Here is a 27,739-nt window from a genome sequence, read left to right as displayed (position 1 = left end):
AACTGGCAGAATTTAATTTCGCGTTGAGACGTCTGGTATCCTGGGCACGTCGTCCTCTCGATTGGAATCGCGTCGAGAGACTTATATCGGATTTGTTACAATTTCTTTCCATTTTTTTTTTCAAATAACGTCCGCCCGAGCTTAGGTTTGTTGATTAAATTCATGATATAAAGCGACGAAGGAAAATATAATATCCAGGATACGTAGTGTTCGTCGAGTTCGCTTGGTAATCTTCGAAAACTGAATCAAACTTGGAATTCACCATTAAATCTAGGACAGCAGTCGAACGATCGCTTTTTAAACTTCTGCCAAAGACGCAACGAAATACTAAATGCAAAATATCATTGAAACTAGATTTAGTCAAAAGCGCAATTTTCATCGAATAAAATTCTAAAACGAAATAAATTCACGAAATCCGATACGATCTTGCTTGTACATTTTAGCGAACGTATCCTGGAACAATTTATACTAAAACAAAAAAACTCAACTTGCATTGCAAAAGTAAATTCCAAGTTACGCGGAATATTAACACCTGCTGTAAAGCGTGAGTCGCATGAGACATGAATTCCGTTGCGAATTGCTTTACGTCTCTGTCGAACGTTTAAAAATCAGTCTTTTTAGATGATTCGGAAAGCCAATGCCGCCGGCTTAACTGTCTTTAACGAACTCTGCAAAGAAAATCTGAGCCAACCGGATCGAATCGTATCTATTGGGTTGGCAACTAAGTAATTGCCGATTTGTTCAATGAAATAAAAAATTTGTTTTTACTTGGAATGAAGTTTAATCTGTAATGTATTTTCCATTTTGTTCGCTGACCTTTTGCCATCTCTCTGGCAACTTGAAAATTCCACGCTCGTAGAAAGTCTGATCCTTTTCGGCCAAAAACTGAGTTAAGTGAGATTTTACAGCGTCATCGTCATTAAAAGTTTTACCACGAAGGGAGTTGTCCAGGGATCGAAATAAGTGGTAATCCGATGGCGCGAGATCGGGGCTATATGGTGGGTGTAACATCAATTCCCAACCAATATCCATCAATTTTTGCCGAGTGGACAAAGACGTGTGCGACCTAGCATTGTCCTGGTGGAAAATGACACCTTTACGATTGACCAATTCTGGTCGCTTTTCCTTGACCGCTGCATTCAATTTGTCCAGTTGCTAACATTCACGGATAATAAAAAATAACATAATAATAATAATAATAATAATAATAATTTTACAATATAACATTTACGGATATCATAAAAATGGGAGTGGGAGACATCTATAACTGAAATCGGCAATTACTTAGTTGCCAACCCAATAAAAAAACGATTTGGTCTCTTAACCACTTGACATACGAATAAAATGTGCATCGACGCGTCCGAAGAATACTATTTAATTTGGCTCAACTGGACACTCATGTACAAGCTCAGAAACAGGGCCTTTTCTTTTTAAAGTTACATTGCTATATAACATTCAATAGGGTTGAAGTATAGTGTTAGTGTACAACAATTAAGTAATAGTATAAAATAATAATTTAATAATTTTGTAATGTGTGATACATCTCAAAGCATTTAGTAATATGTAGCGAAACGAGGCATATTTTACACTGCCAAGTTGTTTCACTTCTTATATTATGTTTTACGCAAACATGGCATCTTTTTGCAGGATGTTGCTTTTTATTTGTCGCGGGTATATGTTCAGGAAAATGTGTCCAATATTTTGCTTGTAACCGAGTTGGGCATTCACTTTGCGACCGTCTGCCGCGTGTCGGATAGTCCGGCAGGGACAAATTACAAAGCATGTCTTCTGCAATATTCAATCGAAAATTCACAATCGATTGCTTTTGTGAAGTAGGCAATTTGGAATATAAAACATAAGCATTATAAATAGCTACATCAAACATATAAAAAAATATTTTTTTATATCCTTTTGCACATTTTCTCATGAGGGGGAAACATGCAAGAGATTGGTCCTGCTTGTCTACACCTCCCATTCCACGATTATACTCCAGAACACAGGTCGGTTTTATTTGTCGATGCAATTTTGTTTATCGGTACTGTTAGGAGGGGGAAAACATCTCCAACAGTCTAAACAAAACAGCATCAATGCACGACCGAAACAATTAAAGAATCTAATAATGAAATGCACGGCGTTCGCCGAATACAGTTCTTGACGTCTTGGAGACGTCAAAGTCTACAATGGCACATGAAGTAAATTCAGACGTCATTGTATGTCAAGTGGTTAATATTGAAATTCAACGGCGACGCGCAGAATTCAAACGAAATACGCATCGTTCAGCCCTGTCGACCGCTAGAAGAAATCGGCTGTATCGTAATCGCGAGAAACGTACATCGAGATTTACAAGGACAGTTGAAACGGGTTCAACCGGTTCTAACGGTTATGCATATTTCTGCGAGCGTAACGTATCTATCTTACTAATAGCGCCACGGTCAGGCTGCACGTAATTCGAGGTAGCCGACGTCGGTCCTCCCGCTTCGTACATGCGCGGGTACATACGCATTTATACATAACGTGCATACATACACGGACTATCTACTCTGAATAGATCCGACAGCGAGGATGGGTGCGGAGGGGGGGGTGTAGGTAGCGGCATCGAGTGTAATACCGAAACTACATAACCCATCCAAGCCGGCTGACTTGGCCGACAATCGCTATTTAGGAGGGCCGCTTATCTCAGCCGGTCTTAGCTGTGCTAATGTCTCCTGGCCGAATCTACTCTGCCGCGTAGATGCAATAACGTGCTGCACGGAGCCCAGATAGAGACGCTGGCCAACAAGAGCCGTCCGGGAAGAAAGGAAGCCAAACGAGGGGATTAGGAAACAGAGAAAAGGGAAACGGGACAAAGTAATATGGCTGATCCTTGAACCGGAACGACTATGCAAATTCGCAGTTTCCGAAGATTATCTTGCCCCGTTTTGGAGAGGAATGACAAATGAGCCGGTCAAGTCGAAAGCCAACCGAGCCGATCAAGACGATCGGCATCGCGTTTGTTCTTTTAAAGTCGCTACGCTCGTAAAGACGCTGTCATAGAAAATGACGATCTTGTCATCCGTATGCGTCGTGTAAAAAAGGTACTCGGAATTTGTAAATGAAACACAATCCACTTGTTCGTTCGTCTCGCGGCTCGTTTTTATAGTTGTCGATTGTCAAAAATATCTCCTCTCCCCAAATTGTCCAGTTTCGTTCATAAGCTGAAGGACGATTGAGAGGAATTTACTGTTTGGCGGCAGTGAAGTGTGTCTGTTCGGTTGGGAAAAGGAGAGGGGAGACGTTTCGTCCGGGGCCCCCGCTAGAGGACTCATCGGTAAGACTATCCTAGCGGGCCCTTGCCTTAGACATGGGGGTAGAAAAGGGGGTGTCCCACAATTATTTTAACAGCCGAAAATGAGGGGTAGCTGAAGTCATTTGAAGTAACTTTTTCCTTTGCGAAAATGCAATCTGGGGCTTTATTTACGAGTTATTAACGAAAAACACTGGCCAATGAGAGGTGACGGTGCGAGGGAGAGGGTCCGCGAGAGAGTCCGCAGCACGAGGCTTTGACAGAAGGTCGGGACGGACTCGAGCCGCGTTCGAAGTATTGAACAAGTCACAAGACGAGAACTTTCCGGATTTTTTTTACTACATAACAGTGATATTTTTAAGAAAAACGCTGTTCTCCTTTACTTTAGAACGTCTGAAGAATATTTACTAATTTTTCGGACCCGAAATAATATGTCGTTTAACCGTGACAGCCGTTTTAATTTTCTGGTGTGCATGACACCTCGTGTGTACCATATGAAATTTTTATGCAAAGTGTACAGTGAAGATTAACGAATGATTTGCAAAGCTGATTTAATAATAAATAAGGGACGTAAAGGATTTGTTTATTAGAGAGATATGAAAAATATTATCAGTAAGAAACTCACCCATTTAGTTGAGGATGCATTTGCTGGCTGAAATTCACGATGTCGAAGGGCACTGATCTTGTACAACGTACAGCTGATCTTTCACTGCACTGTTACCAAACACTGATCACTTAATTAATCACTGATAATCCGAAACATTTGTGGATATTACGAAAGATGACTGAGACGCGTTTGCAGATAATCGTTTATACGACAAGTTCGCGGATAATCGTTTATTCGACGTGTTCGTTCGGCAGTCGACGTTTCACTGCCAAAAAATCGAGGCCTCGACCGTGGGCCCTTGTCGTTCGTCTTTCGGCCGTCCGAGGAAATAACCCCCGATACCATTTTCTTCGAAGCGCAGGGTACCGCCAAATGAAATAAACAAGATATGCCGAGACGTAAACTGTGTTCGACCCGCTGTCACCCTGCGCTCTTAGAACGTAATTAATGGCCGTGCGAAGAAAGTGGTATCGAGTGTCATTTCCTCGGACGGCCGAACGACGAACAACAAGGACCCACAGTCAGGGCCCAAATTTTTCGGCAGTGAAACGTCGACTTCCGAACGAACGCGTCGAATAAACGATTATCCGCGAACGAGTCTCAGTGATCTTTCTTAAATATCCACAAGTGATTCGGATTATCAGTGATTAAATAACTGATCAGTGTTTGGTGACAGTGCAGTGTAAGTGAACTTCGCAAATAACCATACCAGAGGTTCCGCCGACAGTATCCCTCGAATGTTGCGGTCATTGACCTGGGATCAGCTGTTCGTTGTACGAGGTCAGTACGTACGAGTCAGCAAATGCATCCTCAACTAAATGGGTGAGTTTCTTATCGATAATATTTTTCATATTTTTCTAAAAAACAAATCCTTTACGTACCTTAACGCGATTATTTATTATTAAATCAGCTTTGCGAATCATTCGTTGAATTCTGTTCGTACACGGAATTATTTAAATTAAAATATCATTTACGAACTTTGTTAATCTTCACTGTACACCTTGCATAAAAATTTCATATGGTACACATAAGGTGTCATGCACACCAGAAAATTAAAACGGCTGTCACGGTTAAACTACATATTATTTCGAGTCCGAAAATTAGTGAATATTCTTCAGACGTTCTAAAGTAAAGGTGAACAGCGTTTTTCTTAAAAATATCACTGTTATGTAGTAAAAAAAATCCGGAAAGTTCTCGCTTCGTGACTTGTTCAATACTTCGAACTCGGCTCGAGTCCGTCCCGACCTTCTGTCAAAGCCTCGTGCTGCGGACTCTCTCGCGGACCCTCTCTCTCGCACCGTCACCTCTCATTGGCCAGTGTTTTTTGTTAATAACTCGTAAACAAAGCCCCAGATTGCATTTTCACAAAGGAAAAAGTTACTTCAAATGACCTCAGCTACCCCTCATTTTCGGCTGTTAAAATAATTGTGGGACACCCTGTATAGGAATCGAGGCGGATCGGTTACTAGCGGGAAAAGGAGCCTCTCTGCTGGCGGGTCTGGAGGTAGCCGCCACAACTGTATTATTTAGTATATAGAGAATATGGAAAATTAATAAAATTCCGTCGTAAAATTCACTAGTCACTCGAATATAAAGTATAATGTATATATTTTTTATCGTTGCTGGAGGAGGTCAAAAGTTATCGCAGTTGTAAATCGAAGAAGTCTGAAATAGACGAACAGCGGTGATAGAGATAGCGCAAAGATAATAACAAGAACAAGAGAAACGGGGCAACGTAAAGAATTAAAGTCGACACAGATGTGACGAGGTCGGAGGACGTCGCGGACGCTGAAAAAGATGCGATATAAACAACGGAAGCATTTCGGCCGTGGAGAAATGTCGCGTGGGGTTGGTAATGCAAGGCCGAGAAGGATATAACGAAAGAATGGAAGACGTGAATCAAACGGGGTAAGAAAGTTGGTAGGAAAAATTCCGGGATGAACGTAAAGCGTGGACACGCGGGCACGGGAACGGCCCGGAAAAATGAGACGGGCGCGAATGAATTAAAATAACGATCACGATACACCGCGGACAATGGCAGGAAAGAACAAATGAAACCTTTAGAATGGTTCCCTTGTACAAGCTAATCTTGGATTCGTGAGTCTTGTTAAAGATTCCCGAGAGCGGGGGAGATTTCAGCGGAAGCGGCTGCGAATGTTTAGGATAACTACGGTCATTAACGTTGCTCCGGCTTATCTAAGGAACGAGCGCGGCTTAAACCGTGCAAGAACGAAGAGACCGTATCTGTCGCGATCTGGAGCAGGCCGCTGGAAATCCCGGAATTAGCATAATTATCGTAAAGGTAAAACTGTTCGGTGCCAGGAAAGTATCGCGGAGCAAGTGATACCGGCGGCGCATCGGCGTTACCGAGTTATTAAAGGTAATTCCGAATAGCGGGCCAGGTTTATTGGAACACGTCGGGATCAATTATTACAACGTTCACCAGATATGAATAATACAGACACTTGGAAAGTTTCGCGCCGCGACAGCGTTTGCATCAACCCTGGAATCGTCGAATACAATTTCCATAATTTAACGAACGTGTTATCGTTGTTAACCGTGCTCTCGCGCTTAGAACGTTAATTTATCGATCCTTGTAAGGGAGCATTTCCTACGAACTTTCGAAATAGGAAAACGTCGTTGAAACCGATAGATATTACCCAATTTACTAAACAATGTCTTTCGTACTTTTCGCGAATGCAGTAGTATAGTCGCAAAGGTATAGGGGTGCGGTTCAAGGTGACCCAAACCTGGTCAAATTATCGTAAACGAACAGCTGTATATTATGTGTCATTGACATCGAAATTTTCTACAAGTAGACGCACGCCAACCTATGGGGACACAACTTCTAATCTAATCTATTTACATGCTCTGTGTTAAGTTTGCATGTCTTAACGTAACTGCTATAACAAAATCATAACTTATAATAAGACTGTGGACTTCTACATAAAATAAAAATTCCGTGAATCGATTGGAAGATCTTGAAAGTAATACAACAGTATTTCTAGATCCTTTAAATATTTTTACTGTTTCGTATTTCTTTCCATTTTATCATAAATCCATAAAATCTGCAGCCTGGATAGAGTTATTCCAATAGCTTTGAATGTTCGATAGCTAGAATGTTACAAGCGAGAAATGAAAGTTATTCGCATGGTAAACGTTTAAGCTAATCTACAATATAACAGTACTAAAACCGTTTACTAACTTTTATGTAAGCGGTGTTTATTAATATCAATTTTTCATTTGTTCGACACTAGAACAAGCGAGCTTTGGACGCAATTATTTTATAACAATGAGAATAAATATAATATTTATACTTATCTTTCAAAAGTAAAATAAAGCGTAAATTCTAATTATAACAAATTATAAGCAATGTTTTTTTGTGCTTCTCGCATATGTTGCGCGAGGTATAAAGACTTTTATACAACTGTATTCGTATCCGACACTCTGGATCCTTATAAAGCACGAGCACGAGCACGTACGTGAGAACGCTAACACGCGAAATCATGTTTTTTTCCAATGTTTTCAGATGGGAAGTTCCATCTACTGCCAACTGGTGAACTGCTGGTTCACAGTCTAGAGTTCAGCGATCAGATCCACGGGTACAGGTGTCGGACGATGCACCGTCTTACCAGACAAGTTGTAGTCAGCTCCGTTGCGAACGTCAGGATAGCTGGTAAGCGTCGCTTTTTAATCGTTATCTAGAATTTTTCCAGCAACGCAAAAACCCCGAGATTTATTGCAATTATTTGGCGCGCTCAGCCCCGACGCTTTTTGCAGATCACAGAGGAGTGATGCCTCCGGTGATTCTTGAAAATTCCGGCGTGGTGCACGTTGCTCAAGATGAATCAACGTCGTTAGTCTGCGTGGCGCAGGCCTGCCCTACTCCCGAATATCGGTGAGTTTCTATCCCGAAGATTAATTAAGGCAATCCCGTCGGACGTCCAACGGACACTAGCTAAGCCGATCGAGGCAGCCTGCACTTTTATTCGTGAGAACGTTGCTCGAGTTCCGTCGGTTAACCGGCGGATAGATGTTTAAGCTGATAATAGATAACAAAATCGGGAACCGCGATCGGAAATCGGTGTTATTTAAACCGAAATTCATTAACATCGCTATCGCAAACCGTGGAGATCGATGTATCTATTGTTTGCATGGACGACAACGGTTGACCCAAAGCAAAATTGAACCGGAGATGTTTACACAATAGATGCACGCCCACCCCGTGCGTATTGTGGCGCCACTCTTAAATTCGATCTCTGAGAAATTCCTGTTGCGACATTCTCTGCAAATTCTAACATTATTAAGTTCCGATATTATTAAGCCATTGAGGAGACAGCAGTCGTGACGGTCTTATGCTTATGACCACAATTATATAAAGTAAAAATATTTATATCTAATCATTAATTGTTAGACTACGGATCTTTGTGTATAATATAAATTTTTTACCTAACTGCGACAAAAACAGCAGTTAAATAGACAATTATTTTTATTCTGAATTGTTTTAATAGGTTGAAAATAATGTAACAGCGTCGTTAAAATTTTCCCATGAATCTTTTTGTATCTTCATTTTTTGTATTTTTTGGCTCAAGGAATGTCTATTCGTTATACTATGCAAAGCGTGGGACATGTTGGTTTCATCGTCAACATTTTTTAATATTCATTAATACTAATTAAGACTGCAAAATATACGAAATTCTTATGTCTTTGAGTTCACCTTTATTATCGTTATTAATATTATTATATATTATAATATAATATATAATATATATATAATATAATATATAATATATAATATATAATATATAATATATAATATATAATATATAATATATATATAATATTATATATATAGTTATATATATATAACATTAATAAATGTTATAAAATCCACGTTTCCTCCAACAACTGTAAGCATTTAAATTTTGCTAGTAATTACTTAAGTCGGTCTCGTAAAAATCAAAGATCAACGACCGAGAGCGAAAGGGAACGACTAAGTTTCGTTTAGGTATAGCACTGTGATAAATCTATTAACAGACTTTCAGTGGGCAAAGTATCAACCCCTTGCCCTATAATGCGTGTCAGACTCGGTACGAAGATTTTGAACACGATCTACTAAATGTAGACGTTGTCGGAAGAGCAGAATAATTAAATTCAGTTTTCTAAAATCCACTTTTCACGAGTTCGACGTAAAAGACGTTAAAATCTAAAGCGTAGGAAGTCCAAAAATAGTGACACGTCGATTATTCCTTTCGCGAGTCTCTGAAAGGACACATCTTCTATTTGAAGATTCTGGAACCGGTCTCGAGCAAGTTTTTCATTCGGCAACAGCGACGCAAGTTCATTCGACTCGCTACGAACGCCGAAGCTTCCGTCCCCTTCTCTCCAACGAAGCTGCAATAACAATGTCTCGAGACAGAGCGTGCTGTGTGCCAAAAAAAAAGAAAAAAGCGCACGAGCAAGTCTTTGTACCTTTTGAGGGGGACCGTTCTGGACTGGCATTGGCGTCTCCGGTCGTTTCCGTCCCTTTTCGTATCACTTTTGGGACGCCCGAAAGACGCTGAAAGGGAAGGCGACGAAAAACGATGAAAACCAAGGAAAAACAAAAAAAAGCGAAGCCTGCGAACCGTTTTTCCTCTAATCTGTCGCGTTCTCCATCGACGAGAGAAAGAGGGCGGCGAAAAAAAAATTGCGTTTCTCGAGCACGCCGGAAGGGGACGGACGAGACAGGGAATAAGGGGGAGTGGAAGACGCGCAAAAGGAAGATCGAAGACGGGAATATTCGAGGTGGAAGGTAAGTAAAGGAATAAGGACTGGGCGCGACTTTGATCGAGGAAAAGTGGGAGCACTCGAACATGAAACCTCGCGAGCAGAGCACAATCGGAAACTCTCCATGTCGCTCCGGGTCTACGAGGAACCCTTCAGACCCTTTTTCACTCCCGGGATTTCCGGATCTCCTTTTCCCAGCGGCCGTGCATCTGTATGCACTGGCCGGGAAATATCCCCGAGGAAGAGAATCTATTGGGAATATCGGTGACCAAACCGGCGTGCCAGCGCGCTGGGAAGCTGCGATTTTTTTCGGGCGGCGAGGCGAACCAAGGATTTTGGGAAATCGACGACGAACGAATCGTCGCGCTATGAGAGAGGAAGGGCCCAAAACCGGTGAAATTCATTTCCTCGCGGAAATCGTGGATTTATGCCGAACTTTTCGATCTTTTGCAACGAGGCTTATTTTCAACGCATATCGCAAGTGTCGAACAGTATCGACAACTCGGGAACGACGGATTTACGAGTAATGCGCAACGAATTATCAACGAATGAGAAACGAAATAACAACAACTTGTGACAAAATTAACGTTTCAATGTTTCACCGTGTGTATTTTATAAAACTGCTGCACCGCTGATTTTACGTACAGCGACAGAACGTTGGAATATCGTCCCCGAGATACCAAATAATGCGTAGTCCTCTTTACAAAGCAGATGACAAACGTGTCCAAATTCCAACAGCCATCGTCTCGAACTCATTCTTCAAAATGATGGATGATACGGCAGCTGGTAAGCAAGAGACGTCACTCAACAATAATTCGGTACCTATATCGATGGAAGCCTACCGATAGCCTGATCGTCATCTTCGTTAGCTTGCATCGTAATGTTTGAAGAATAATCTGTAAAGATTACTTTTGTCCTTACACGTTATCTTGATTCGGTGAAAACAATGGAAATACGTGTCTTAAATGTCTTGAAATGTCACATTTACGCGAACAACGAATTATCTATATTGGCAAATAAATATACATCTATTAATTTACGAGCAAATGAACAAACTTTTCGATGCGTAACTATAGATACACAGATAGAGTGGTTACGCACAATTTGAAACTATAGTGGTGTAAACATTACGTCATCATGAAGCATCGCAACTGAACAAGTTTTGACAATATGCGAAAGTTGTTTACGTTAATGATAACATGATCGAGGCAGTTGAATTGACAACATAAATGCTTGATGCTATCGTCGATACATCGACGCTTGAGTTTCCAAATTCTTGAAATACAAAATTGGAAAAACATCGGAATAATAAAAGGACACAGGCGTGTTCGTTTTAAATAGTAAAAACTATCGAGAGAAGAGACGTATGTTTGGTCAATTCTCATTTCTTGAAATTGATGAAGAAAATTGTTATTTTATCCTAAAGATCCGCAATCCATTCATACCATTTTTTCGTAACATAGTTAACGAAATTCTTCGGATAATTACATTAACTTTGATAATAAATCCTGCACCGTGTATGCGCATATTTTCGTAACGAGAATTCGGTTCACGAGATTCTTCGGTTGTTCGACTACAAGAAGCTATTCAGAAAAAATATATATAATTTATTTAAATAGGTTTAACAAAACTTTATTTACTAAATAATTATATTGTTATGATATTACATTGCTATTCGTTGCTATTCACGGTATCTCTTTCAACAATCGTTCGGAATCGTACAAAGCGTGTCAAATAAAGCGCGACAGCCGTTTTCTTAGAACATAATCAAGAAAACTCCGAAAAAACATAAGGAACCCCCCGGTTCCCCCGCGGCAGTTCCTCCGAAAGAAGTTTGTTGCGCGATAAAAGTCCAGCTCCTTCGGCCCATTAAATTTCGAAATAAAGCGAGGTCCGCCGTTATATTCCAAGAGAACGGCTTGCGAAACTTTATTTGGCGTAGCCAGCGTGAAGTTCCCCGTTCCCAAGACTCGCTCGAATAAACCAAACTATCGAGTCATAAATGATTTATCTCGAGAACTTCCTCGGATTCAAGAACTGCGTTACGTTTCCATTTGGACGCAACGCGGATCGCAATTACGATCCCTCCTTCTGGCGAGATGGCCAGAATATCATCGCGATTTACGCGACAGCCGAAGCTCATCGGAAACCAGTTTAACAAGTACCGGCAGCGTAGCGAGTCGAATATTATTTGTCTTTTCTTGTCCCGCGAGTCCTTTCGCGGCGAACTTTCCGTCTCGAGCTTACTTTCGAGTTGGAATTCCTCGGGGGACTCGAGCCCATCGCGCATCGGAGACGGCAGAACGAGCGGAGAAGCGGCAAAGTGAGTGACGCCGAAAGGAAAAGGAAGGGTGACGAAGACCGGGCCGAGGAGGAAAAAGCGATCGGTTGGAAAAGGGTAACCACGGTGATTCGCAGCCAGCTCGAGGACCGATGCTGGCCCGATCGAAGGCTGTCAAGAAGCTGGGAAACCGAAAGAAAGCGAGGAGTCTCCGGGATAAATGCTCGCGGTGGATGCGACTCGATGTCGTTTCTGGGTCGACGTACCCAAAAGCCAGTGAAATTGAACCTCTCTCCCCCAGCGCCCCGTCCTTCCGCTGTGTTCCACAGGCCGTCTCATCTTTATATGAAAAATTATTCCCGGACTAAAAAGCCTGGCAGAAAATCCTGGCAAAAATCGGAATGCCTCAGGAGAGAATGAAGGGAAAAAGCATTATCTTCTGATCATACAAATCATGTTGGCTCAAGGAATCCTCCATCATTTTCTGCAGAAAGAATCTTCTTCTTCTTTTTTTTTATAGTATTCGTTGCTGATTAAATCGTAATAACGTGGACTAATTAGCTTGCCACGTGAAAAAGTTGCTCGACGTAGGTTCTAGATTTATTTGAGAAATTGCGCGACGAGATGCTGCTTTATAATCTATGTCAGATAATTGTGAATTCCAATAGCTTTTTCGAACACTTTGAATTATTTGTTTTATAATTGTAACAACTGTAATAACTCTTACAATTTGTATAAAAGATACGGATCGCTACGGATGCTCTTTAGAAACATTCGAAACATTCTAACGTGACTAGTATTGTGAATTAACGAATCATTCTAACAAGATAGAATATAATAGAACGATCGATGCGTACTCCACTGTTTGTGCTCGATGTTATTTTATTAAACATTAACATTTTTCATTTTTCAGATGGTACGCACAAACCGGCTCTGAACCGGTGCTGGTACACTCTGGACCAAGAACGAGACTACTTGGCTCCGTCCTAGCCCTCGAAGCAGTCACGCTAGAAGATAGTGGAATTTATCGTTGCACCGCATCTAATGCCGGTGGCGAAACCAGCGCCGAAATTAGGTATCAATAATTCATATCTGACACGAGTCATTCATGATTACGATAAAAAGAACAACTGGAAGTTAGAGCTCTTAATAAAAGTCTGGGATATTGTATTCTGATTGAAAAAAAAATTACGAGCTTAAAGAGACTAGACTTTGTTCAGCAACTTTTCTACAGGATGTCCTATAATTATATTAATACCCGAAAGGGGGTGATTCCTGAGATCATTTGAAGTAACTTTTTCCTTTGCGCAAATGCGATCCGTGGCTTCGTTTACGAGTTATTAACGAAAAGCACTGGCTAATGAGAAGCGAGTTAGGCTGGCGCTAGGCGGCCGAGCCAACGAGCGGTCGGAGCCTAGTTCCGCTGATTGGCTCGACCGCCTAGCGCTAGGCGAGCTCGCCTCTCATTGGTCACCGTTTTTCGTTGATAACTCGTAAACAAAGCCGCGGATTGCATTTTCGCTAAGGAGAAAGTTACTTCAAATGACCTAAAAAATCACCCCTCTTCGGGTGTTAACATAATTATTGGACATTATGGGACTTCTTCATTTAAACTCTCTTATCTAATCATTAAACATTATTTAATCGTATATAAGAATCCACAAGTGCATTAAAAATATATTGTTTCGGAGAACGTTACAGAATTTTTTACACTTTACAGTTACACGTTACAGTTTTTACACTCGAAACTCAATTTTTCCCAAAATTCTTAAATAGAACTACCCATTACTAGATTGCAGATTTTCGTCTAAAATAGAAACTGTTTGCATCGGAACAATAGTTAGGATAAAATTAAATAAGAATTAGAATTTAAAGAAGAGTTGACTTTGCATTCTAATTCTTATTTAATTTTATTCTAACTATTGTTCCGATACAAACAGTTTCTATTTTAGACGAAAATCTGCAATCTAGCAATGGGTAGTTCTATTTAAGAATTTTTGGAAAAATTGAGCTTCGAGTGTAAAAACTATGCGAATCATTGTTACTTAGAATAATTCTGTAACGTTCTCCGAAACAATATATTTTATATATATTTAAACGTTACTCGTTGTAATCAGCGACTGAAAATGCTATTAGAACCTATCGATTTATACGTTATCTTGCATTCTAAAAATCTATGCACACCACACATGCATAACGATCAACGGTCTAGTTATTATCTTAAGATTTCACGATCCAATAGTTCTTAAAAACTATCCATCTTGAAAACGATTATGCGCGAGTTTTTTGGTCGCGATTTACGTACTGAAAAATGCGGTTCGAGAACGTTATGTGTTTCATGAACCGAAGGCAAACGTAGCATACGAAGGATACAAAGGAGACTGTTCTGCAGGCTGATCGTGACTGCTCCGCTGCACGTAGAAGTGTCCCCGCCGTTGCTGAGCGTCCATTTAGGCGGTAATGCCGAATTTAGATGCGAGGTCAGCACGCATCCACAAGCAGGACCGCACTTTGTTACCTGGTACAAGGATGGCCGGCAGCTGCCGGGAACCGGCAGACAATCGGAATTATTGAGGCTCAACGGGATCGGCAGGGAAGATCGTGGAATGTATCAGTGTATAGTCAGACGAGCAGAAGGGGACACTGCTCAGGCATCCGCAGAACTTCAATTGGGCGGTATGTCTACACACGTCTTTATCGTTACTTACCTCGATTATCCCAAACGAGAATTGCCCTTTACGTGTGTACGAGCACACTCCGCGACATAAAGATGACACATCCCATATAAACCCAATCTTTCTGGTCATTACTCGACCAGAAAGATACACTTGATCCTGATGCTTATTAATTTTTGTTGTGCAACATATTCTGTTACAGTAAAAAGTTCGAAGAGAAATTGTTCAAAGCCAGTGTGACAAAATAACAGATTGAAAATTTTATTATCTAATAATTTGTAACAATTTATTTTGTCATTTATTTTGTCCTTAAGAAATTCATACGAATCATAATAAACGCGTTCTTGTTGGTTTTATCAAGCGATAACAATTAGTGTTCCGTAGACGTAGATAACAAAAGTTTAACTGCTGTGTCGATGATTTTAATATTTTAACACTAAACTATAAGCAATATTTAATTTCATCGGTTTATACGCATTTCAATGTATTTCTGATATTCGTGTTTATCAAATCGAATCGTTAATAAGTACGCGATAGTGTTTTTATAACTATCAGCGTATTGTCCACTAGTATAAGAACGTGTTCGATCGGACGAGGTTGTCTATGATGTACAAAAGAATATACTTCGCAAAGAAGTGTTTTTTTCTTGTTCGTGCTTCTGGTCTATTTAGAACTCTCCTTCCTTAAACGATGATGATAATTTCCAGGACGTAATAGCGTATGATTTCAACTAAAGTTATCGAACACGAGTCTCTGATTAGTAATTGTGCTCCGTATAACGGGACATCGCCTTGGTTGTTGTGTAGAATAATATGGAAATTATTATCGAGTTGTGAATTAATCATAGTAGTTCAAGGATTCCGAGCGTAGAAATCCTGTACCAGCAGGCAGTATATTTCGAGTGAATCAAGTGTAAATTAATTCTGTAACATCTTCGTTTTACGTTGCATATCGATAAAACTAACGAAAGAAGATCTTCAACCTGCAAATTTAAAACGCGATAAATTTTTAAGGATACGCGATTTTTATTCGTCGCCCTTTAATCTAAGAGCGTAAAATTAACCCCAGAAAATATTGGGTTGACAACTAAGTAATTGCCGATTTGTTCAATGAAATAAAAAATTTTTTTTACTTGGAATGAAGTTTAATCTGCAATGTATTTTCCATTTTGTTCGATGACCTTTTGCCATCTCTCCGACAACTTGAAAATTCCACGCTCGTAGAAAGTCTGATGCTTTTCGGCCAAAAACTGAGTTAAGTGAGATTTTACAGCGTCATCGTCATTAAAAGTTTTACCACGAAGGGAGTTGTCCAGGGATCGAAATAAGTGGTAATCCGATGGCGCGAGATCAGGACTATATGGTGGATGTAACATCAATTCCCAACCAATATCCATGAATTTTTGCCGAGTGGACAAAGACGTGTGCGGCCTAGCATTGTCCTGGTGGAAAATGACACCTTTACGATTGACCAATTCTGGTCGCTTTTCCTTGACCGCTGCATTCAATTTGTCCAGTTGTTAACATTCACGGATAATAAAAAATAACATAATAATAATAATAATAATTTTATAATATAACATTTACGGATATCATAAAAATGGGAGTGAGAGACACCTATAACTGAAATCGGCAATTACATAGTTGCCAACCCAATAATACGCAAACCGTAAGGGTAGAAAAGAAGTCTCCGACGAAAGCTGTCTTTTTTTTAATGAGTACTATCGCTACACGAAGCATTTATCGATTGTTTCTTTTACTAGAAAAAGCCGAAAAATAAATAAATTGTATTCTCTTCGCATCCCGAAAGTTTTATAACTTTTTAAATTTGTGTGAATCGATCGTCTTCCTTTCTAAATGAGATTTTATGAACGAAAAGAAAGATCGGCGAGTGAAATAATTTGATACTGTTTAACTATGATGCCTCCCAAAAATCAATCGATCGGTTAGCAGCCAGAGGGAAACAATTCGTTCCGTTGCCGGTCAGGAAATAGTTTTCGTACACAGAAATACTGAAATACACAAGCGCCGCGCCTCATCGATTCGATTCATTTCGATCTCAATTACCGAATTCCACGAATTCAACGTCATTCCGACTACGAGCGCACAAAGGAAAATTACATGGAAAGTTGCCGCGCGCAGTTTCGATCAGAATTGCAGATGAAGCTAGGTTGGGAACGGGTCTATGTGTACGTATAAATTCACTTTTCCCGGATGCTATCTACCATTGCTAGGCTCAAAGTAAATTAGATCACTTTCGAAGATTCATTTTCCGCCCCTCGCGACTTTGCTGCTTCCGCGTGAATTCGGTTCCTGCAATTACCTTGCGCATACTTGCCCCCGGAACGGCCATTAACGCTGCGACTGCCGCGTATTATACGGGTCACGTAATTTCTTGTTCAAAGCTAAACAGTAATTTTTGGCATCAAACGTATTACAGAATACGTCGAGCGGACGGAATTTTCTCTAGAACCGCGAGATAAGAGAACGTTGTACGGACGATCGCCGAAGTTTATTGCGCTAATGTCACGCGTTATTTTTAAACGATCGATTTTACATTATACGATCAGGATGCCGGAAGAGTTTGTTTCGTTGGCTGAGAGAATGCGACGCGGATAAAATAAATATACGACTAATTTTTCCGAATACGTACATTCGTGGCATTTCGTAAATTCGTACACGCCAGGAATGCGTGAAAATCTGCAGCTCGGTAATCGCTAAAATAAATCGAAACGTTTCAGCTTTCGTTTCATTAAACAAAATATTTCGCTTTTACGCGATTTCGTATTGTTGTTCCAATAGTTCGCGCGCAAAAATGCATGCGATAGCAAACTCTCGAAAATAAAAACTCAAAATTCAAAACCTTTTTCACACGGTATATCCTGATAAATGTAATCAAATACATATGTATTAGCAATTTCTCCCTGCAAAGTTCGCAAACTTCTATCACGAAATTTGAACACGATTTTGATTCCATTTACGAAGCGAAACACGCTAATTCCAAAACAAAATAGACCGCTGTTTCTGCTCGGTGGATCAACTACTCTGAAAACAGACACAAATCGAGAGATCGGTCGAGTTTATAACTTATTTAAACAACGCGTATTTAAATTTGTAACTTTGAACAAATGTTTCCATCGGATCTCTGCGAGCCGAGCACGAATTTGTACACTTTTCCTAACAGTCGTATGTGCTTTTGTATTCGTATTATTTTTCATTCGTATCAAATAAATATTACAAAGTTCATTACCAAAGTAAGTTATATCTAGAAACGTCGATTTATATCGGACAGTGATATAAAGATTCAACGATCAAACTTTTGAGTTGCGATAAAATCGACGATGATCTTCTGCTGCCTGAAAAGCGTTCTACAATAGGTAGTTTTTTACCTTACCTCGTTGCAAGTCGTTCAGTGGACCGAATCGGGAGTCCACGGTACACATCGATCCGGTTCCCGTCTAACCCAATTGGCCCCTCGAAATACTTTCACCGAATCGATACGGCCGCGAATCGTGGTAAGAGACGAGCGCTGGCATAGGTGACGTGTCAGAAGTGACACAATATACGGCGCATCAAAGCGGTGTACAGAGGCACCGCGATATCGGCATCGGTAGTCGTAAGCGATGCCGATCGCATTAAGGGGGAGCGAACTCGATTATCGTGGAAAGAGCGAGAGCCAAGCACGTGGCGCGTTGCCTCTCTGGAGGCAGAAGGGCTCGCGCGCGCGCGCGAGCGCTGGTCCTCCGCTTTGAAGTGGAGGAGGCTTCTTTTGCAGCGCTTTAGCCCCCCCCCCCTCCCCCCTCACCCCCTGCGCCTCATCCGTACGTCACGTCGGTTACCCCAAACCAGCGCGTCCACCTCCTTCCATCGTTCGTTCCACCGTGTAGCACCCTTTGGTAACTGCTACGTGGCGTCTCTCTCGGCCGTTTGCCCTATATCTGGACCGCCCACCTATGGACGGGAGAAGCGGCCGCCATGAAAGAGGAACGCGTCCCGTCGACAGGGGACGCGGAGGCACCCGGCCCGGAGAGGAGGGCCTTTGAAACAACAATGAAGTTAGCGTCTCTCGCTCGTCAGCGTCGGTAATGCACGGAATTTACGTCAAAGGGAATTCGAGCAAGCGGCACCGGCGGTAAGGACGCACGGTGGCCTGGATAAAGAGGGAGGAACGGGGGGAGGGACCGGCTCGTTGCAATTTCGCAACCGGCAAAGAGGGTGCCACGGAAGGAACCGGCTAGCCTCTAATGCCGCGAGCCCCGAGCAAAAAAAGAGTCGTCGTTGACGAGCCGCCTACACCGCGACCGAGGTATCCGTGTTTCCTTGTTGCGCGTTACTTGCGCATTGTCTCGGTGTCCCGGTGTGCCGCGCGACTTGAAACCGCAACGAAACGGTGCACGGCACCTGGATACGTTCTCCCGTGGCTTTGACACGTGGGGAGCAGTCTTGCGAGGGTTCCTGCTCTCCGTCGCGATGTTTAAACTTTCGTTCTTCAACTCGGCTGGACCGTTCGTTAGCCGCAAATCGATCCGGTGACCTATGTTATCGTCAGCTTCGCGACAGTTGGACCGCGATAAATCCAAACTCTACCCTCCGCGATAGTGCTTTGATTTGTCATCGGCTATCTTTGTACGAAATTTCGCAATTACCTCTTCGCGGTATCTCCTAATCGTCTGTATTATAAATCTTTCCATCTATTTGTCACGCAAAATATCCGCCAGGTTTGAGGCTTAGTTATCTCAAATGGAACGGGAATTGCATTTGTATTTTTTCATTTTCGACGCGCGTACGACTTATCGAGATCTACAAAACGCATTTTTTTTCATTTTCGTTACAGGCTCGGATAAAAAAGTTAAAAAATGAATAGCAGACTCTATCGGATCCCTGTATCGTCTAAAAAAAATGCAAGTAATTTAGTCCGGTTCTAAAAAAGTTGTTGCGTTTTGAAAGATGTTCGAGCGTTGATCAGAGTCGCTGTACTCGATGAAGAAAAAAAAAGTGACTAACGTCAATTTGGAAATAAAAAGTGTAAAAAGTTCTTAGTTTTCGTGACACTTTTCGGTATCTTATCCTGACCGAAGATTGGAAACAATTTTGAAAGAAACGATTAATCGATTCGTATCGCAAAAACCGAAGCGTCCCCTCGAAAAATAATTCGTTATAACGCGGTCCGCGATATGAATTATAAAATGTAAAAAAGAAGAGACTGTTAAGTTTCTCAAGCACCTGCACATTTACGTTATGATAATGTGCTCTAAATGTTCGGGTAACACAGCGCATGGAAATGTTTTACGCAATCTCTATAATTTCATTGACAGTTGAATATTTGGCATGCATATTTAATGTTCGCCGACAAAGGTCGGTGAATTCAATATTTAACCATCGGAGATATCGACGACCACTACTGACAAGTTGGCTCGTGGTTAACAGAGTAAACATTATTTCTTCTTACTAAACATATTCCAACAGAGTCGGAGCGTATTTACACAATCTCGGCGCCGCGGCCGTGGTCTTCGGAAAGTTGGTCCGTCAAAATGGAGGTAACATTGGCCAATGTGCGCCGAGGCAACGCGAAAATAGTCCAGCTGCCTATTCGACCACCGACGTCCTTGAAACGCCGTTTCTCCGACGGGGTGCCTGGGATCTTTTAATTTGCCCCGTTTCACGCGATCGCGAAAAGACTGGCTGGTCGGGAAAAAAAACGCATTCACGAATTTGCGTATATTAAAAGCACGGGAAGGCGAGCGGTGAATATTACGTTGCCGTGGAAATTATGGGGCACGGTGCGTTATGAAATTTTCCTTTCCCCGTGAACGCGGGTACGCCCACCTGCCTCGTATTTTGCCGACGAATGAAGATTCACGTTTTTGAGAATATACATCGGGCCGCCGGAGGTTCTGGAACGCTCATGCGAAATTTTTTAATATTTCGCCGAAATTGGTAGCCCGGACTTTTTAATGCGACTTTCTAACAAGACTTTTAAACGGTAGACTCGCCGGCCGTAAAACTGGAGTACATAAGTTAATTGCAGACCTTAATGAAAACTTTACTTTACAATAACGTGTATTCTTCGCTAGTTCGTGGATACTTTTTGTTGGTCGAGTTTTACTCGTGTTACCCCCGCCAGAATATGTTCGATCTAAACCGTGAATGATTCTGGAAAGAATTATTTCTATGTACGAGTTAATAAAGCGATGGTAACTTTTGTCTTTGTTATCGAGCATCTTTAACGCCGTGCGAAAATTGTGAACAAATTTAGACAGCATGACAAATCGTTCGAATACTTTTCAGTGTTGCAAACGTTGAACATCAGACGTTGCCAAAAGAATTATTTTAAACCATCGAGGATAATTGCATGGAATGTTCTTATTCTGTATCTTACGTATTCACTTTTACATTAATATTTTCTTTACATATATAACATCATTTAGTTTTACATTCGATGTAATTGGTTAATGCAAACATTTTTCTTATGAAATACACGAATGGTTAATAACGACAGACGCTGGATTTATTTGATCGAATACTTTTCGTACAATCCTAGAATTCTTATTACATTTGTAATAAATCGGAATAATTACACTTGGAACTCTACGATAAAAAAGAAAAGTGACAAATTAGTAGATGAGTCGTTTTAATTAAGAACGACAAAATAGGTGAACAAGTTGTGATCGCGGAATAATTCAAGCATCCATTGTAATAAAAATAGTGAGAACTCTAAATAAATTCAGTCTTGTCGTCGTTATAAAACAACACGTGCCAGTTACTTTTACTACCCGGGTAATGCAATGTTGACCCTTTATACTCGAAATCATTTTAACTGTAAATTCAAAATAGTTTCTCTGATCTACGTTATTCCCGTATCAAACGACTCGGTGCATTTTAATCGCATGAAACAGAGTCTTGTAACTCGTACAACAGTTACAGTATCAACAGTTTTACGAATATAAACAATTTTGACGATATCAAAATTATTTTGTAATGTGACGGAACAATTATATTATTGGTATTGGTTATTATCAGAATCACCACTCGAGTGCAAAAGGTTGATACTTCTCTAAAACGACACATTTTAATCTCGAACCAACAATTCGTCCGCCGATAGCGAGACTCGGAGTCTCCTGAAACACCAAAAGCTCCATTCTTTAGTCCAGATGGAGAAGAAATTCGCACGTTCGCTCGGATGCGTCCGATTCCTAGGTTCTTCATTGCAGAGCAGACACCGGCAGCGTATCGGTTTCATTGAAGTCCGAGGACGAGCTTTCGCGGTCCCGCGGACACGTATCGATGATCGCTCGGAGGCATCGAGACGAGGTTCATCAATCTCCTCATGGATCCGTGAGCACCATCTGCGAAGACTGTCTCTGCCCTCGCCTAGGGAAACCGAGAGAGACGGAGATAAAAAGAGAGAGCAAGAGAGAGAGAAAGTACTCGAGCTACCGCCTCCTCTCCGTCTGGCACTCTCCGCTTCTAAACGACGGAACTGTTCTTTGTAACGCGACGCCCGAGCATTTTTAATGACGACGAAATCGACACTTTTAATTATGAAGAGTCCCTCGTCCTTGCAGAGCCTCTCGTCCCACCGCGTCGGAGGAAGCTTCGATCTTGGACTCTCGTTCCCGCCGTCCCACGGTTTTTCCTTCTTTCTTCTCGGCCGACCCTGCTCCCCTTGGCCCCGCCTCGCGCGAACGTTCGAAGCCCCCGTGGTTCGTTCCCTTCGCCATGTTGTCGAGATAGAAACATCGAGAGAGAAAAAATATTCACCGCGCTTCCGTCGCAGCGAGCCCATTGTCTTTCGTTTTCTATCGCGATGCGCGGCAGCCGTGGCGGCTTTCAGAATCAAGAATCTCCGGGCGGTCTTTCACGCTCTTGCCTCGCGAGCCTCTTTCTTCGTCGCCAACCATCTGGCTCTTCTACTTTCGTTGATATTCCGCCCGTCACGGCGCAACGTATCGTTTTTAACGAGATGGATTCGATTGCGCCGCGGTCATTGTACCTGCGCGAGTATCCCGGATTGATCACCTAGCTCCTCGTCTTCTCTCCCCCCCCCCTCTCTCTCTCTCTCTCTCTTTCTATATTGCTTCTTCAGGTTTTTCTCTTTACCTCGTCCTCCTCCTCCTGCTTCTCTTCATCGACTTCGCCTTTTTCTATTCCTTTCAACACCAGGTCGAATAGAACACGACTACTCGGCTGATCGAGACTTCAGCCGAGCGTGGAGGTTCCGGCGTTAAAAAGGATTTGTCCCTTCTCTGCTTTCTCTTTCTCTCTCTCTCTCTCTCTCTCTCTCTCTCTCGCTCGCTCGCTCTCCTCGTCGTTTTTCTTCCGATATTTTTCCAGCCGCTGTTCTCGAGCACCCGTGATTCCGATGATTCTTTGAAGTCGCGTGTACAGCCGCTCGCGGAAGTGTCGGATGAGAAATGGGCTCGCGAAAGAGTGTGCGTCGAGGAGGAACGTGCAGCCTGTTTGAAGCCTCCGATTTTTTACTGTTTCATGGCGCCGTGTACCCGTAAAAATAATCGAAAAGCGGGGATACGTGTGTGCTTACTCAACGAAAAATGTTTCGGAGCCTTTCTCGTGCAGACTCGAATCGTGTTGTATCACCCCTTTTCTTTACGCTCTCGTTTCCTGTTCGTTCCTTTTTAGCTTCGCGCAAATTTTGAAATCTCTTTACCGGATTTATGTCCGCTCGTCGATCTACGAATACAGAAAGTAATTCGTTGTATTTATAAAGCCCATTGGCTTGTGTTATTTAAGTTTACATTAACAATCAAATGGCGAACTTTTTTGACGGAAATACGACCGGGTATGTTTAGGATCGTTCGTAATTTTATTTATCAATTTTGCCAACGTACTTTTTAAGGTGATCGTTCCAGACACGTTAGCTTTTCCGTAAATCTTAATGAAACATGTGAAAATCTAAATTCAGTGCGAGAAAGTAGGTCATCGGATAACGATACTTATACTCTGGGTCAAAATGGACTCGAACATCTAATATGCTTAGGAGAGGGTAGTCCAATGTCCGAATATTAATCGGTACGATTAACTTTTTAAAGATAGATACTTCCGCGTTAAATTTATATTTTACATTCGTCGTATTTCATTTAAATAACATTAAACAATTTTTATTATTTTATTTATACACTTACGCGGGCAGAAAATTAATCCTTCTCGAGTTGACCTCAATCCCTTCGCGTCCAAAAGGGAAAACCAAATGTCAGAAAATCTGTTGGCTTTACTTTACTTTACTATTCTATCCATTAGACTTTTTAAAAAAAGGAAATATTTACCCCGTCTACGTTAATAGGTAAAGCATTTTAAACATCGATGATTATCTGTAGCATCAAGTTTTCATTAAATATTTTGCGGGATTAATGAAAATTGAGAACATTGATAAGTTTTCTTTGTTATAAAAAATCTCTTAGCCAACGAAATAAATTTTTTCTTATCCCGGTTTTTATAATACCATCCATGGCATTAAAAATTAGCATAAAGAACCGTGGCATTCCGAGCATCTACAGTTGCGGACAAAAGTTTATGATCTCGGATAGACTTTACGCATTGGTAACGATGCACGGGAAAATGTTCACCAACTATTTATTACATTTTCCCATTGCATACATTACTCTTATTATTTTGTTATAATTCTATCGCATACACTCGCCGTTTCTCAAAAATAATTAAATACACAAATGCTTAAAGTTATACTTTCGAAATTAAGTAAAATACTCGGAGAGTTACGTATATAAAATCCGTAGTTTCCTAATGGCGATATATGTATTTATTACTATTTTTCAATTAAAAATTTTGCCCTTTGTCTTTTGCACTCGGAAAATGCAATTTTCATTGTCTTTTACAGTCACCGTTAGTTTAATCAGCGAACTCAGAAGTGCTTGTTCAAATTTTATTTACGTGTGCCTTTTTTTATTGTTTCAGATGCGCCACCGATGCTGTTGCACTCGTTCATCTCGCAAACAATGCAACCGGGACCGGCGGTATCCATGAAATGTTCCGCGGCAGGAAACCCAACGCCGCAAGTCACTTGGGCCTTGGATGGTTTTCCCTTGCCAACGAATGGAAGGTAAGTTGCATTTATGCGACACCACAAATGGAGTACTAAAAAGAAACATTATCCAGAACACGATTAAACCCCTCTGAATTTTTACGTTGCTCGTACACATCGAACATAAACTAGTAAGAAAATCTGCGATCTTGTAACTTTTGAAAAATAATTGCCAAGATTCTACTTTTGTCTCTATGACAATCGGATCGCGGATCTTTGTACATTTCCAAAATACGAGAAATCATGTGTGCCAACAAAATTTAATAATATTTTTATTTGATTTTCATTACAAGGAATCTTTTAGTCAAACGAAGCAATCTCTCTTTTACTTTAGTCTTCGTAAAATTAGTACCGATAAAAATTAATAATATTTTCATTTAATTTTCACTATATGGAATCTTTTAGTCGAAGAATGGAATTAGTTTTCGTAAAATTAGGAGTTAAGGAATTACTCTTTTATTTTAGTTCTCGTTAAATTGAGTATGAAAATACACGATTACATAAAGATCCGCAGTCGAATGGTGATTTACTTCCATCCTATTCTGGAGTGAACATTGCCTCGACCGTGTTTGCGCGTGCCCCCGAGCAAAATCGAAAAATATTTTCCATTTTAATCGTGCTATTTTAGTGGAACGACGATATTGCATCGCTGCTACGTAATTAAAAATTCTTTTTACGACCACAGGTGGAAAGTTATTTGCTCGCAGTGCGTGAAGATGAACAAAAATGTGAAAACTTCCGTTATTTTATAACATGGTGGGAGATTTGTGCATTGATTGATGAACGCTAGCGAACTCGATGCTCGCGATTAAAAATTCAGTCGCAAAAATACGCCCTTAAAAATACAACATTAATATTTTTGAACTAGATAAATTTTTGAATTTCATCCGTAAGTTTTCAACTTATTAATATTATCGATGAATGAAATAGATTTCTACTCAGTTTCTATATCCAGAGTGTTGGGCAATATTTAAATAAATATATATTTCTTATTTGGACGTTTAAGCGAACAATAAAACTAATTATTCGTTATTTGAACAAATTTAAATAAATTATTTAAACTAATAATATTGAACTTTAAGACATTTAAAAAGACGTCCCGGGCCAGACGTCGTTTCGACATCTGAAACGAGACGTCTTTAAGACGTTCTAAAGACGTTCCGAAGTGGACGTTTCAAGAGACAAGTTTCATACTTTCCGACGCGACTGTAACAGTGCTCTATTGCGGAAAACGTTGGAAATACAAAAAATAACTTTCAATCGAATTACAAAAAGTTTCTGCTGCATGTTCACAGGTACGTCATAGGTCAATACGTGACAGTCCACGGGGACGTGATATCCCACGTCAATATCAGCCACGCGATGGTGGAGGACGGCGGCGAATATTCTTGCACCGCCGAAAACAGGGCCGGGAAAGCCACTCATGCTGCTCGTCTGAACGTTTACGGTACAGTAATCCTAACTTCCACGATTAAAGTCTTTAGGAGAACATTGAGGATAACTAATTTCATTCGTATACGGAGTTTATGTCACTATAAAATTAGCCCCACCGTCCAGGTGGCACATTTATCTTCGTTAAATGAATTTTCATACCGATCCACCATTTTCGCTATGTTTAAGCATAAATCACAAAACATTTTCGCGGTATCTAAATTTTGATTTCGTTCGCGATTAGCGTAACAACAAATATACTGCAAATCGCATGCGAACGAATTAGCATCAAATACGAACGTTTAGTATAAAGTTTGCATATATCTCGAATTCGGTAAGTAACAAATTAGAAGCCACATCGTATATCTCAAATTCAAATAGAAGCAACTGTGGAAGAAAAATTATTGGCATAAAAAATTACTAGCAATTTAAAAAATGCATAGAAGCCGTTTATGAGTTAACGTATTAACATATTGTTAACACATAAATTGGCGATAAAAAAATACGAGACGGCTCATAAAATGGATCTTTAAACGTTGCTGATAGACACAGGTAAACTAAAATATACAATTTCATTTGCAAAAGGTGCATTTGCGTTCTATCGATTGCATTCTTGCAACTATAAAATGCAGCAATTGCAAAATAACCACTACGAAACCATTGAACTTTTCGGTCCACATTATTTTCCGTCTCTTACCGAATTCGAGGTATAACCAGGCCCAATTGCATAACACACTCCATATATTAATTAGAGAAATGCAATTATTCGAATGGGAATATGGAAAGGAAATAATTTTGCATATATATTTTCTTCTCAAAGATGCATCGCTAAATTGGACGCAGTTTTATGATTCACAATTAATTAAGATAAATTTAATGGATGCACCGCGATAATTAATTTTACTTCTACTCGGAAATGTCATGACAGGGATTACACGAATTATTAAACAAAAGACAAAATTTCTAATATATCTAAAACACTGAAGAGTATTTAATAGCCTTGACAATTTCATATCCGCAATAGTCTTATCTTGATCATTTCAGATCGCATAATATTCTGCGTGCAAAAATAATTAAAAAATATAAGATAAGAACTACAAGAGTATTATCTAAATAAATCGCAAAAAAACAAATGTTGTTTGTACATTTAAAATGTTCAATCTAATTCAACTATAATTATAGCAACTTCTATACACATACGACAACATTAAACATAATTTCAATACTCTCATATTAACTGTATACGTTCTTCAGAAACAAAAACGTTGGGCACAATTTCATTGGACAGTTTCCAATTAAATAATTATCGATTTCGTGCTTCATAGCAAAGTTCATTAATGTTCAAATAATAAAATATAATACAATCTAGTAAATAAGGCTTCAAGTTTTAATTGATGAAAAGAAAGAATTCGTAAGATGAGATAGATACGCACAAGAGAATTCCAAACCGAGTGCAAATTTCAAGGCTGAGACAAAGATATTAACCCTTTGCACTCGAAACTATTTTAACTGTAAATTTCAATCAACTTTTCTGTCTTGTAGTATTTCCATTTTATATGACAAAGCGAAATCGAGTTTTGTGACTCGTACAACAGTTAGACTTTTAACAATTCTTTTTATATCTAAGCTTTCACAGT

The 27,739-nt window shown here is 40.4% G+C and overlaps 1 protein-coding gene across 13 annotated transcripts in view; it reads left to right on the top strand.

Annotated features, from left to right (window-relative positions):
- Dscam2 (Down syndrome cell adhesion molecule 2) overlaps positions 1-27,739 on the top strand; it is a 205,638-nt gene that overhangs the window by 142,651 nt on the left and 35,248 nt on the right. For 7 of the 13 annotated variants that reach the window (XM_033466704.2, XM_076520957.1, XM_033466701.2 and 4 more), the window contains exons 4-9: positions 7,420-7,566; positions 7,671-7,788; positions 12,854-13,015; positions 14,333-14,616; positions 24,545-24,689; positions 25,967-26,118. In XM_033466704.2, coding sequence (XP_033322595.1) covers positions 7,420-7,566; positions 7,671-7,788; positions 12,854-13,015; positions 14,333-14,616; positions 24,545-24,689; positions 25,967-26,118 — 1,008 coding nt within the window. Of the gene's footprint in view, positions 1-7,419; positions 7,567-7,652; positions 7,789-12,853; positions 13,016-14,332; positions 14,617-24,544; positions 24,690-25,966; positions 26,119-27,739 lie in introns of all 13 variants that reach the window. The other 6 variants (XR_013033151.1, XM_033466700.2, XM_033466703.2 and 3 more) reach the window with 1 other exon arrangement.

Source organism: Megalopta genalis, chromosome 4 (assembly GCF_051020955.1).
Source record: "Megalopta genalis isolate 19385.01 chromosome 4, iyMegGena1_principal, whole genome shotgun sequence".
Lineage (NCBI taxonomy): Eukaryota > Metazoa > Arthropoda > Insecta > Hymenoptera > Halictidae > Megalopta > Megalopta genalis.
Note: the sequence above shows the minus strand (reverse complement) of the source record. Positions and strands in the feature narration are given on the sequence as shown.